Source organism: Ambystoma mexicanum, chromosome 1q (assembly GCF_040938575.1).
Source record: "Ambystoma mexicanum isolate Mex_15411 chromosome 1q, UKY_AmexF1_1, whole genome shotgun sequence".
Lineage (NCBI taxonomy): Eukaryota > Metazoa > Chordata > Amphibia > Caudata > Ambystomatidae > Ambystoma > Ambystoma mexicanum.
Window position 1 is genome coordinate 453961570 of NC_090922.1, and position 14080 is coordinate 453975649.

General features: G+C 42.5%; 1 protein-coding gene and 1 long non-coding RNA gene across 2 annotated transcripts in view; one reads left to right on the forward strand and one right to left on the reverse strand.

The window, feature by feature from the left end:
- SLC12A3 (solute carrier family 12 member 3) overlaps nucleotides 1–14080 on the forward strand; it is a 480556-nt gene that overhangs the window by 345308 nt on the left and 121168 nt on the right. Inside the window, exon 19 of the mRNA XM_069640343.1 lies at nucleotides 7230–7312. Within this exon, the coding sequence (XP_069496444.1) occupies nucleotides 7230–7312 (83 nt within the window). The remainder of the gene's footprint in view (nucleotides 1–7229; nucleotides 7313–14080) is intronic.
- Nucleotides 1–14080, reverse strand: part of LOC138528580 (uncharacterized) — a 98282-nt gene that overhangs the window by 24494 nt on the left and 59708 nt on the right. The window lies entirely within an intron of this gene.

The window sequence follows — 14080 nt, forward strand, 5'->3', positions numbered from 1 at the left end:
TGCCGATATTGCTAAAGGGGAAGGTCCTTCGTCTGATATTTTATTTTGTATTTATTTATATTTATTTGGTTGACAAGGTTGTTACTTTGAAATTGGATTGCCTATAACTTCTTGGTACAGTGCATTTACATAGTACAGAGAATATGTGGGTAGTTATGAGGCAGGTGATGGGCGCAGGATGTGGAGACATTAAAAGGGGTGATGTTCATTGAGGCCTTTTTTACGAGTATACATATTTACAGCTGTTAAGCATTAAGTTTGTGAGAGGCGATTTCTGGGTGGAGGGTGTGCGTGGTTCTAGGTAGAGTGAGTTCCTTCTGGGGTTAGCAGTGGACCTTGTGGGGCTCTCAAATACTTTGACTGGATTGTTTTGATATCAAGGGGGGAGGAGTGTTCCAGTGGTGAGGGACCAGTAGGGAGCAGGAGCAGAATCGGTAGGCAGCGTAGGTGGTGTGTAGGGCAGGGGTTGTTTGAGTGCAGAGAGGAGATGGATTCTGCCAGGTCACAAGGGCTCGACCATTGATATATTTAAAAGGAAGGAGCAGAATCTTTAGGAGGCAGTGGTTTTGCATAGAGATCACCTTGGCGTGGCGACAGTACACTGAAGCAGGAAACGGTCTGGGTAGATTGTAGAGTGGGAGAGTGGCAAAGTTCAGTATTTTGATGAGAGGTTTGAAAGAGCAAAGAGGGTGTTAGGAATGTTTTCCCTTTTGCTGCTTTCCTCCCATAGACTTCTATGGGACACCCTTTCTTTTTGCTTTGGTTTGAATTCTGACCTGACTTTTTGGATGCAAGTAAAGCATTCTGCTTTACTTTGCTTGTCTTTTTCCTCATTCTTCTGGGGGGAACTGATTAGTCAATTAGACGATCATAACTGAAAGAGTATGGGGCTCAGTACAAGTATGCTGGTCCGTAAACATGGTGCCAGTAAGCTAACCGGCATCATTGTTTCTGGACCGGCATACTACAGGTCTGCCTGTTGGAGCCGCCGTGACCGACAGGTCTGGCCTTGCTGGGCACAGCAGCCATGGTAGGCAGACCGTCACGGAAGCACCGGCACCGTTAGCAACGTTGCCGGTGCATCCGTGGTCCCCACTCCCATAGAGTCCTATGGGACTCCATGGGGACTTACAATTTACTGGTGCCTGACTTTACAGGCCGCAGGGGTTGTAATCTCCCGGTGGCACCGGTAAGTCAGGCGCCAGTAAATATTTACGGGTCCTGCAGCAACCTGCCGGTAGCACTGGCACGCTTATCGCCGACTCATAATGAGCATCTATGTCTCTGATTTCTTGTATTGTTACAATTGCATACAACACCCTAAAGTGAAGTGTGGTTATGCTTCTTTGTGCCTCATTACAAGTGTGGTGATATTTGGTGGTAAATCTGCCAAAATACCAGCAATTACATTTACCATTACCACCACCTTGTCTGGGGAATTACTGCCAGATTGCAAATGGTGGTAGGTGGTGTTAGTCCCCTTAATGGAAGTCCATAGGACTCCATGGGGATTTCAGCGGAATTACTTCTGGTGGTAATTCTGCCGATTTGGCTATTTTTCGGGCGAAGGAATTACCTCCAACATTCAGCTGATGTTTTGTCTTCCGCCTTACCTCCACACCCATATTTCGGCAGTGCAGTAATGTGGTTGTAATGCAGTGGTATGCCTGTTACTACTGCATTACCACCGTTAATGAGGCCCTTGGTATCCTTATGAGCACTTTCAAACACTTGCCTGTGTATAGGCACTATATAAATAAACAATACCATACCATACCTTATAACTTTTTCTGTAATGGGTTTTTGGTTGCTTTTATAATTTGCCTAGGATGAGTTGGTGGCAGCGGATATTTTTCTATGATGTTTTATTTTTACGCAAAGGTCTACGAAAGGTGACTAACACACTAAGATGCCTGTGCCATGAGGTTTTCACTTGTGCTTTGTCCATACTGTTCGTTGGCCTTCTTCCTTTCTTCTCAGCTCAGGAAATGCCATATATGCAAAGCCCTTTGCTATGGAAAGCTGCTGCTTTCGCAGGCTATGAGGTGGTTTCTCTGTGGCCAAAGCAAAAGTGAGAACATTGTGTTTCAAGACTGGTTGTTCCCATTGGACTAGGGGTCGAAGAACCGATGAGGGTCTTTTTGAGATCAGGTAAAGGAGCACAGCTCCACTGAGACATCACTGGAGCTGGAGCTGGCCTGCTGCAGGGCTTGCCCATGGGTAGTCAACTGCTACTCTTCTTCGTGGAGTTCTTGGCACCAGCATTGATCCAATGAATGGCTACAGGAGCCCTCCTTGTATCCAAGGTTTGGGCTGTGAGCTTGCCCAAGCCCAAAAATTGTAAGGATCTGTACCATTCAAACTGGCAGTGGCTATCTTACCATGGATAGCCACTTGCTAAGACATCAACCCAGCAACAGACATCCTGGCACAATGATGTACTGTGACCAGACCGTCCCAGCCCCACAAATCTTGCACACAAAAGTGACCTCTACACTCTTGACCCCTGGGCTATCCTCAGCTGAACCGAGCACAGAAAACACTGTCTCCAATAGATACTGGAGCCTCATCAGTGGTCCCTGGAGAAATCAAATCAGGGGGTAAGTTAACATATCTGTTCCTTCCCCATGTTCTGCATAGGGTTACATGGGTGTAAAGCCTCACCCTAAACATATCTTTCCTGACTTTGGGTAGTGGAAACCTGATCAGGGATCCCTTCTCAGGCCTGTCCCAGTGACTGAGATTGAGTTACTTTTCTTACCTGAACTTTACTTGCCTTTTTAACTTTTTGATCATAACCATTGGCATCTTCCAAATCTCGTGATAGACCTACCTGTGAAGTTTAACTTTGGAACTGTGACTTTAGGGCACACGTTCCCAAACCATCTTACAGTTGGATGCTTTAAGTGGTCGGAGAACTATTATGTGGTTATCCTAAGCGTCTCTACTTAATTTCATGAATAGAAGTGCTTACCTGTATTTCACAGGTTATTGAAGTACATGCTTTCTTTCTTTCTGGAAATCCAAGTCATCAGCGGAGGGCAAAGAGGATATGGAGCAAAATGAGGGGAGGTTGCTAGGGGGGGGGGGGTGAGCATGGACAGTTTGTGAGAGTGTAAGCAGATAGAAGATATAGGATCAATGCAGTATGACAGTGTAGCAGAGTCTAGAACAGTGGTGAGAGCAATCAGAGTGTCTTTATAGGCAGCAAGGAAGGGGGTGGGGAGATTTTGCACCCAAAAGATGACTGTTGATGCATGGTTTTCCTCAGCTGTTGGTTATCCAGGGAGATACATGGCTGTGGGCACAGACGAGAGGGAGTGAAAGAGCAGGCTGGCCAGCGGATGACAAACAGGGTAACCAAAACCGTGTTGAACTCTTCAAAGGAAAGTTTGATTTACTAGTGGCTAGTGATGCAAAAAGAGCTTGTAGCAAGGCACTAATTCAATCAAGATAGAGAGCAATGGAGTTAGGATTTAATTTTCTCTTGGTGATGGCCAAGGGAGGGAGAAGCGAGGCAAGAGTGGACAGAGGGATGGCGAAGTCAATTAATTAGTGGTTGGAAGGTGAACCTTCGACATTTGATTGCAATATTTATTTATCTTATTTTACTACATTTTCATAGCCCTTTTATCCAAAATGCTATTTAATGAAAATAACGGTACATAGAATTTGAAGTAACATAAATACTATATAAATGCAATATGCATACTTAAGCCATCTTCAGTGAAGAAGTAGAATTAATAAACTACATAAAAACAAAGAATGCTCTTTTAAGCATGATTTAAACAGATTATTCAAGGGGTAATGCATTCGATAATTTGGGGGCTAAAAGTTGAAGGTTGGGGTAAAGCGTTGCACAAATCAAATATACAGTACAATACGATCAGGAAAGAAGGAAGTACAAAATTTAGAATATTTTACATCAAGGATGGAGGAGATGGTGCTTAAGTGTAGAATGTAATGCAATGAAGAATAAGAAGTGGTAGAGCGTACAGGGAAGTAGAGCATTCCAATGAAAAGGCGCCAACAGTGAGAAAGAGCGAAATCGTGTTTGGGCACAATGGAGACGGGAAACTAATAATACGAATTGAGATGGAGAATAGAGAGAACGAGAGGGTAACTAAAAACAAATAAGAAATGAAAGATAAGGAGGAACAAGACAATAAAGAGTTAAGCACAATACAGAGGAAATTTAAATTTGAGACGAGAGTGAAATGATAAACAACCAAGGGAAGATAAAGACTCGAGGAGAAATTAAATATAGAAGACAAATAGAGGCATTAAAAACCGACTTTCAAGGAGCCAGGCGGGAGACAGGAAGACCAAAAAGTAAGACAGAGCAACAGAATAAATGTGAAAAAATTAAGTGAAGAAACCAAGAGTTTAGTGGCATTAAACATAAGGAAAGGGCGAGCTTTACAAATTTTGTAGAGATGATAATGACAATAGTGAGACATAGTATTTTATTTATTTTTGCATTTATTTTAGCGCAAAAAGCCCTCAGGCATCTAGGCACTAGTTACAGAAAGTGCTTATGAAAGGTAGTTACAGGTAAATTGCATAAGCAGCACAAGGCCGCACAAGTCAGAATAAGTAGTTACAGGTAAATTGCATAGGCAACTAAAGGCAGCAGAGGTCATGCTAAGGATAGGCAGCACAAGGCTGCATGCGTCATAATAGTTAGTTACAGGTAAATAGCATAAGCACCACAAGGCTGCACTGGTCCTAGTAGGAAGTCACAGGTAAATTGCACAAGGCTGCATGCGTCATAATAGTTAGTTACAGGTAAGTTGAATAAGCAGAACAAGGCTGCACAGGTCATAGTAGGTAGTTACAGGTAACTTGCATAGGCAGCACAAGGCCACACAGGTCATGATAAGGATAGGAAGCACAAGGCTGCATGAGTCATAATGAGTAGTTACAGGTAAGTTGCATAAACAGCACAAGGCTCCACAGGTCATAGTAGATAGTTACAGGTAGATTACATAATCAGAAAGATTTGAGATTCAAAAATGTGTGTGAAAGGCACACCTAGATTCGAGTGCACAGTGTATGTAAGACACACCAAGAGTCAAGTGAGCAAGTGAGGAGAACGAAGAAATAGAATAGTCCAGTACAGTCATATGCATTACAAAATGGAGGGTGCAAAGATGTAAAGCACACCAAGATTCGAAATGCCATACGAGGGCATGGAGATCCGGATACGCGAACGACCACCAGAGCATCAACACAGGAATGTACAGGGTACCAGTCGAGGAGGGGAGGTGGGCACAGGGCATCAATGATTGTAGGTGGGGGGAGAGCGCACATGACCAAGTCGTGGGTTTCAGTTGGAAAAACACATGGAAAAACACATGTGGCTCTCGCCTTAGGCAGCACTGGGAGGAGGTTAGTCCAAAGGAGCTCCTTAGAACAATTGATGGTGGCCAGATCTGGAATAAACAGATTAGAGGGCCCTCAAGGCCTGGACAGGCCCAGCCAGGGAGGGACTTGGTCTTTAAGTGGACATCCTTTGAGTGGGCTAGCGATCACCTGTCTGCATTTGGCGGTGGTCCAGGGGTAGTGGTGTAGCCCTGCCAATAGAGGGCGCATCCACGAGTCACAAGGCCAGCCCAAATCAGCTGGAGCAGCAGACCGTGCAGGGTGGCCATCATGAAATGCCTCACTGGTCTGATTACATCAAGCACCCTCAGGGGGAAATTGCAGGCGGGCAGGTGGAGAGATGCTCTCAGCTGCGCTAGTATGAAAAGAAAGGGTAGAGATGTGATGAGAAAAAGATAGATCAGTGTCAATATAAAATATGAAATCACAGGACTGGATATAAGTGAAGAAAATAGCAATTTCACATGCATAAATGGTAGAGGATCATAAGGAACAGCTGTATAATTAGCATGAGTAATAATTGAAATAATATCAGGCTCAGTAAGGAAAGAAAAAGAAGAAAGTAAACAGCTATCAGAAAGGGGTATGATTGCCTAAGCAGAATTTCCTGACTGGGGAAAAGAGGAAATAATAGCCTTGATTTTTTAAACAAAGTAGGAAGCACAGCCTTCATAAACAAGTGAAGACGATAGAGTAGATCAGGTGAAGAGGCATCAAGTATCTTGTTAACTGTAGAAGAAAGGTAGCGAAGTGATATGGCTTGAGACGCTATAACGGACTGATAAAAGTCCAGCCTGTGCATCGTTTAAAATGGAAGCATATGATTTATATATTTCAGAGATAGCTAGGAAGATCTCAAATTATTTGTTTTTATTACAACAACGTTCTAACTTACAAATCTGCTGTCGTAGATACTACACAGACTCAGTAGACCATGGACCAGTGACTTTAGATTTGGTAATGAAAGCAGGTTTAGGACAATATTGATCAAGAGAAGAAATATTTGATACTTTAATAGAATTGCTACATGCTCAGTGTTAATTGTGGATAAGTCATGGAGAAGGAAGGGTGAAGAGATATTATCATTAAGCTTGTTGATTGATAGCTGTTGAACATCTTGATGGAAAAAAGTAGTACTCCAGGAAAAAGGGTTAATAAAATGGGGTGAAAAAAGCAAAAGATAAATAAACGTATGAAATGATCAGCATAAGGGATACAAATGGGAGCTATAGACCCAGGATTGAGAAATCTCAAAAAACAAAACAAAGATAAGATCAAGGATACCACCCTTTTTATGTGAAGAAGCTAAAGCAAGATGTGTCAAATTATACAAAGAATTAACGGCTAATAAGGGAGAAACATCAGACCAAAGTTGGACATTAGAAAAATGTACATTAAAATCACAAATTACAAAAAGTGATGGTGAGAAATTAAGATCAATGGAAAGCAAACAATCCAAATCTTCAGACAAATTTCATTCTGGACCAGGTGGAAAATATGTACTTGAGATACCCAACAGATAAGGACAGGAACATTTCACAAAATGGACTGCAAATGATAAGACCACAGGAAGGGAAGTGTGAAATGGAGCCAGAATCCAACTTTGGTCAAACGATAACCCAACACCCTCTGTGAGGCCAGAAGGTCTAAGGTTATGAAGAAAAGACCACCGATTAGAATTAAGCGCAGCATTCATGTGGGAATTTTACAGATGAATCCATGTTTCTGTAATACATAAAAAGTCAAATTTAAAGAAATAAATAATTCACAAGTAATATTGTTTTTAACTATCTAGCATTCCAAAGAATTAAACTGTATGCGCTAATTTCCTTTTCTATTTCTAGTGATGCCTTTGACTTCAAGTACGGCCTGTGCCTATTGCGAATGAAAGAGGGACTTGACTCTTCCAGGGTAATGCAGGCTCACAGTAAGTGTACACCACATTGTGATTACAGACACAGCTAGCAGCCTCACATGAAGACGTATTTCCTGCCATTCCTTAGTCTCATTTACACCATTGTTTCTACTCTTCACCTGCTTGAACCTAAAACGAATCTGCCATTTTTGTGAAGAACTGTGGTGGTTCCCAGTGCCAGTAATTTAAAATGCATTAGGGAGCCCACGTCATTTATTTAATCATAAAGTGAAAAAGTGGAATTGAATTTGGTAAAATCATACCTACCTAAACAGTGTGTTTGTGTGTGTGTGTGTGTGTCAGTTATTTTGGATCCAACATGTCGCAACCTATTTGAATCGACAACTTAAAAGGGAACCATAAAAGTGCAATTTCTTATATAAATATCCAGTATTGTAAATAGTGTGTAATTCGGTCATTTAAATATTTTCTACCACTTCAACATTTAGCAAGCAATGGTATAGAAAAACAGGGAGATGGACCTAAGGTCACACAATGCAGTTTAGTGGGAACACTCATATTAGACTCCAAGTCACAGATAATAGCTTGGCACTCCGAGACTACATCTCACATTAAAAGTCAAATGAGAGATTTCAACCTAATTCTGATTGCAATATTAACTGCACCCAGTGTTCATATTTATAATATTCCCATCTCCTCTGGCCAGACGCTGGTAAATCAGATTAAGTGCAAACAATGTCCAAAATGGATACAACCTTTCGGTAGAGAGGTTGGTTAATGACTCAAGAGTGAAGACCACTTCACTGTTTATGCACATTTAATTTATTTTAGTTGATTCCTTTAATGCATTTAAATGATTTCATACACGTAGGTACTTCTTCCAAAGCCATTTAAAGGCAACCTACAGGAACTAACCTGCCACTGCATGCCCATGTTTCGATCCATTAGGATCCTCCACAAGGGACTGTACACAAAACAAACATAAATATGAAGACAAATATTCTATTCTAAATAAAATGTATTCTAATTACCTCTTGGATTATTCCCCTATCAGTTATGTCAAACATGTAACCAATTGTATGTACACATGTTCCTGCAATGCCTATTTCAGAAAACACATGCAATATAATCACCTGCTAGCAATCTATAATGTTCAATATACATCAATCTACTTATCCCCAAAAAGTGCAATGATTTTTAATTAACTTAATGTATCTAATACTCGTATCACATTTTTGGACACTACAGTATGTATGTCCAGGATCAATTGCTGTACTGATTTAATTCTTGGGATTCTTCAAGGACTCTTCACTGATGTCTCTGAGTTCATAGACTTTATGGAATGCAGGCATTTGACATGCTGAGCTCAGGTAGTCATTTTCAGGTTGGTGTCCATAGTCACAGCTACATTTGTCTGCAGCAATAGGTATTTCTTATAAACACTCTGTAAAGACTTTTAAGAAATTGAAAATTGAAGTTCTTCTTTTCATCCTCTTGTAAAAATCACTTTGGTGATTATATACTCGTAATAAAAAAAAAAAGAATTGCAAGCATAATCTCTTTATCAGTCATATCCTCCAGTTGAGCTTTCATATTGTCTCCTTTATCCATGTCATCTGATGGTTCCAGGGTACCTAGATCCTCAGCACCTAGAACCTCATCACTGTCTCTGATTTTCTTAAAGAGTTCCATGTTGTGTGTTATAGTGCTTACTAGTGGTGTGCCGTCAAGGTCGTGGTCAAACCAGTACTTGTTGAAGGTTTCGGGTGTCTCTTCCTGTTGAAGAAAAATTGAATACTTCTGTAGAGGGCCAGCCTGCTTCCTGAGCTGCAACAGGGAGAGAGCTTGTAGGTGGTAGACCCAAAGACATGGAGGAAACTGTGATGAATCCCGCGGAGCCATCACTGATCCCCAGCCTAAAGTCTTCTCGTGTTGCCAGAGGATGCAGCCGCTACCTGATCCTAACCTTGGGCGTGGCATTATGAGGGAGGATCACATGGGAGGAGATGGCTCTAGGGGGGAAGTGGTGACTCCCTCAGGAGAGACATAATCTTCCTCTTCTTATGAGGATGAGGATCCGATAATTCCCAAATATCCAATGGCATGCTGTCACTGCACAAGCCCCTCCCATGAGAGAACATTCTATGAAAAGCCACCTAAACAGAATAGGTTTTTATACCTTGGGAATTCATGAATCAAATGTGACATCTTCTAATTATCATGATTTTGTCCTAGGTAGAAATCCTAGCCCTAATGTCAAAGCACCTCCCATTCACATAACATCTCCTAGCTCTGATAACTTTCAGTTCAATACTCAACAAAACCCATAATGCCTATGGTACCGGGACGAGGAACAAGGAGTTAATGATGATCAGTGGTGTTAATCAAAAGACTGTAAAGTCTAGTTGTTACAATTCAAATCACATAAGCGGGACATTTAAATGTGGGAATCATCCACATGTGAACGAAGAAGTATCAGAGGCAGAAGCCATCATGAGAGAAACTGATGAAGTCGAAAAAGCCACTGAAAGCCGAGAAGCAGTGGAAGTAGAAGCAGAATTGAAAGCGCCAGCAGAAGCCTATGCGGGAAGAGAAGGCATGCGGTTTTGCAGAGTATGCACAGCAGGAAGCAAAATCGTGGAAGACAGCAGCGGGGAAAGAAACCCAGCTCTACAGCAGAGGTGCTCCCGATCCGGGGAGAGTCAGTCAGGTCTGTTGGAGACGAAGAGACCAGACGGAACCTGTGGCGCTCCAGAGAAGGACTGTGCAGGCAAAGGCAGTTATGTTATGTTATTGTAAAAGCATTTGTAACGCGCAGGGTCACCCTAAGGCATCATGGCGCGAGGAAACACAAAGTATCAAGGCCACCAGGGGGTCCAGAAGAGCCGTGTGTTAAGAAGGTGATGAAAGGTCAGATGGTTCTCAACCCGTCTAAGAGGACTGGGCAGACCAATCCTGGTGAGATGAAGAAAGTATGCCCCCCAATTCTCAGACGACAAAACCTAGGAATGGCCACGAGGACAGCATTACCTGATCAAAGAGTGCACCCTGGCACATAGGGCTTCAATTTGTCCTGCAAGTAATCAGCCCCTTGATAGTAATATGCTTTGTCCACCATGCACAAGGATTTAAAATCAATCCTTTTTGCCACTGGAGTGCACAAAGTACCAGACAAACATGGGCCCTGTAAGGAGTGGTGCTGTAGTCAATACGACTGATGACAATTGCAGTGATGACCCAGGGGAGAAGATGGAAAGGGAGGTAGGGCAATACCCCATGGATTACATACAGTAGGACGTGACCTAACTTACATACTGCGTTAACCTGAGCTGTCATGGATAGAGACGAAGTGAAATGGACCCCTAAATTCTTGGTCGCCATTACAGGAGTAGGTAAGACCCCGAAATCAGTGGGCCAAAAAGAAGAAGACCAGAGGGCAGAATCAGGAGGAGAACCCACCATCAGGATCTCCGTCTTGAATCCATTTAATTTCAGCCAGTTTCTGCCCATTCAGCCCATCATGGCCAACAGCCACTCACACAGCCGGGAAGACATCCCAGCTTGGTCAAGATGTAAACGGACCAAGATCTGGGGTGTCATCGGCATAGGAGTAGCACCGGAAGCCGTGGGAACGGATGAGAGGAATCAATGGCTGAATGTAGATGTTAAATTCCATTGGGCACAAGGAAGAAGAAGAAAACAGAAGACAAGAAGGAAGAAAGAGAGAGGGCTTGACCCCTAGCATATAGAAAAGATGAAAACCATGCTAGGACGGGCCATAAAGGCCTGCTGATGCCATGCGGGACACAAGAATGGAGTGGTCGACAGTGTCAAATGCTTCCGATAGATCTAACAGTATCAGCACGCCCACTCCACCCTGGTAAACCAGCATAGTGAGATCGTCGACCACCGAAACCAGGACACTCTCTGTCCCATGACCCGGGTGAAAGTCTGAGTGAAACGTGTCTAAGAAGGACGAAGACTTCAAGAAGGAGGAGTGTAGGGGTGACACCAAAGATTCCAATAGTTCCATCAGAAAAGGAAAGAGATAGATAGGCCATTAGTTAGCTATAACTGAGGCGTCCAGTGAGACAGAACACAGGAGAGCTATCCTGTTCTCACTGATAATACAACACAGCACCAAGGAGTGACACAGAGACGCTGAAAGAAGCCGGTGAGTTGGACTAAAGAGAAAGGTAACCCAGGGGTGCTCTGAGTAGAACAATTATCACGAAAAGGTAGTTTTGAATAACAGACAAATACAAAAGTAGGGTACAAAGGGTGCAACTCTCCTTTCATACAATATCAGTTTGAGGAAATCTGTAACCCACATTGCCAACAGCCAAGATACTATGAAGAAGAGATAAAAGGGCTACAAGGGTGCAATTCTTCTCTCGTGAGATATCAGTTTGGGGAAACCGTAACCCACATTGCAAAGAGACTATAAAGAAGAGATAAAAGGGCAACAAGGGCACAATTCTCCTCTCATGCAGTCTGGGGAAACCTGTAACCCACATAGCCAGCAGCCAAGAGACTGTAAAGAAGAGATAAAAGGATGCAATTCTCCTCTCATGAAGTATCAGATTGGGGAAACGTGTAACCCACATTGCCAACAGTCAAGAAACTATAAAGTCAGACAAACATTGTACAAACCTCCTCACATGGGATATTGGTGTGGAGAAACCTGGAACAAGGATTGCCACTAGTAGAAGTTACTCCTGGCATGTGAGTAAACCAGGAAAGGGACAAGTTGTATAAAGTAGAAGTTATTCCTGGCAGGCGAGTAAACCAGGAAAGAAATATTTGCCTTTAAGAAATGCGGTTGTGGTAAACAATGTTGTGAAAAGAAACCATTAACTTTATCATCCTAACAAACTGTTATATAATAAAAGACCTTTGCTGTGCTGTCCTGCCAACGTATTCCTTAGAAAGGATAATTGTGATGTCCTTATAACCACTCTACATCTTGGGAAGAATACTTTGTGGAAGAAACAGTTTGGTTTTGAACAATTGTTTTGTGAAAGAGACATTTACTCTCCCAATTTGAAAGATGTATTGGATGGAAAAGACATGTTCATTGAACCGAACAGAGGTTTGTTGAAATAGAACCCTTTCAAAAGTCTTCCTGAATTGATTCAGGGGAAGGGGATCAAACCCTGGTCACAAGGATTGCTTTGTGAGAATTATAAGTTTGAACCTTTGCACATTTTTGTTGAACTGAAAATTGATACATTTATCTTGTGCACTTTGTTTGTAAATGTTAGTGTGAGGGTCAGATACATTTGGACACAAGGTCATCTTTCATTAGTTTTTAGTTTGCTATGCAGGAATATTCTTATAAAGTTAGAGACATATAGGCGTTTATCCCACCTCTCTTTACTTTTAATAAAATATGGCAAACATTGAGAAAACTACACCTTTGTGTCTGTCTCTCATTGCTGACCCCTCACAAAACCCTCAGGAGAATAAAACTTCCAATATTTCTTGTGGGCAAAGGAGAATCTGCTGCACAGGTAAGTAGAAGGCTGGATGAGGCGCTGTCAAGATCCAAGAAGCTATTGGCAGGCAGCTCCACAGAAAGAAGGACCACGACGAACAAAAGAGGCACAGATAAGAAGGATCCAAGGCAAGTGGAAGAAGCAGCATTTGGGACAGAGATGCAAGGAAGGAAACAGCAGAGAGAAGGAAACCCGGGAGAACACTCACAAAACGGGCAGAGCATCTTCACCTGAACGCAGGCATTGCAACATGAAAACTGAGATTCTTCTCTGGCAGATATCAGTCTCAGTTGAAGCTCAGTTGTGGGCTCTGCCATGTTGCAAAATAGACTAGATCGCCACATGCGCTTTTATAAATAGCATGTAACGGGACCCTGTGGTGCCTTTATACCACGGCATCTTGACAGCAGTAATCTTTTTAAGTGAGGTTTCTAGGATGAGGCTGCTGCTTTCAGCATAATTCTTTTTTCTTTCTCTGATGGGAATGTCGTCTACATGAGGAGAGTCACGCCTTCCGCAATGCTATTCAGTGATGGACTGTGCACTAAGCAGAACGTTCTCCAGTTCCTCTTTTATTGGATTGGGTAATGTCGCTTTGTTTTGAGTAGGCAGATATGGGTTGATTGGAGAGTTGGCTTTTCTTTATGTTGTTTGTGTTTTTGTGTTGTTTGCCTGCTTCTTCAACTAGGCTGAAGCAGAATTCGGGACAGAGATGCATGGACGGAAACAGCGAAGAGAAGAAATCCAGGGAGAATACTCACAGAGCAAGCAGAGTGTCATCTGATCGCAGGCGCTGCGATGCAAAGACTGAGCGGCCACTCTTGTTTTCATTCATTAATTTTTGTACCCCGCAAGATATATTGGGATCAGCTTTACTTGTCGCATGCCTCCCTTCTCCAGAAGCGTACATATTTTTACAAGCACTTGCTTGTGCATATATGGGACATAGGAGTATGACATTGAACAATGCTGAGTGTGGTACCCACAGCAAGGACTTTTTTATCGGTTTGCGACTTTGCTCAATGAAAAACAAGTGGTTTGTTGGGAAGTTATTACTATGGGGGGTGAAGAGTAATCTCTTCTGTGAATCATCGATTGCAGCCAGACATAATCTGTAGGAAAGATAGTGCACCTCTGTTGTAAATGGTAGCCACGCAAAGCTTTTTGTATGGGCAAGGTCTTCCTGAGCTTGCACAAGTCTTTGTCCTTGCAAAACACTGGGTTACAAGTCTCTTGACACATCGTTTTGGACAGCGTGATAGTGGCAGAGATGCTCAAAATCTCTTTCAGACCTAGATTGGTCAGCTCCTTCTAGAATTAT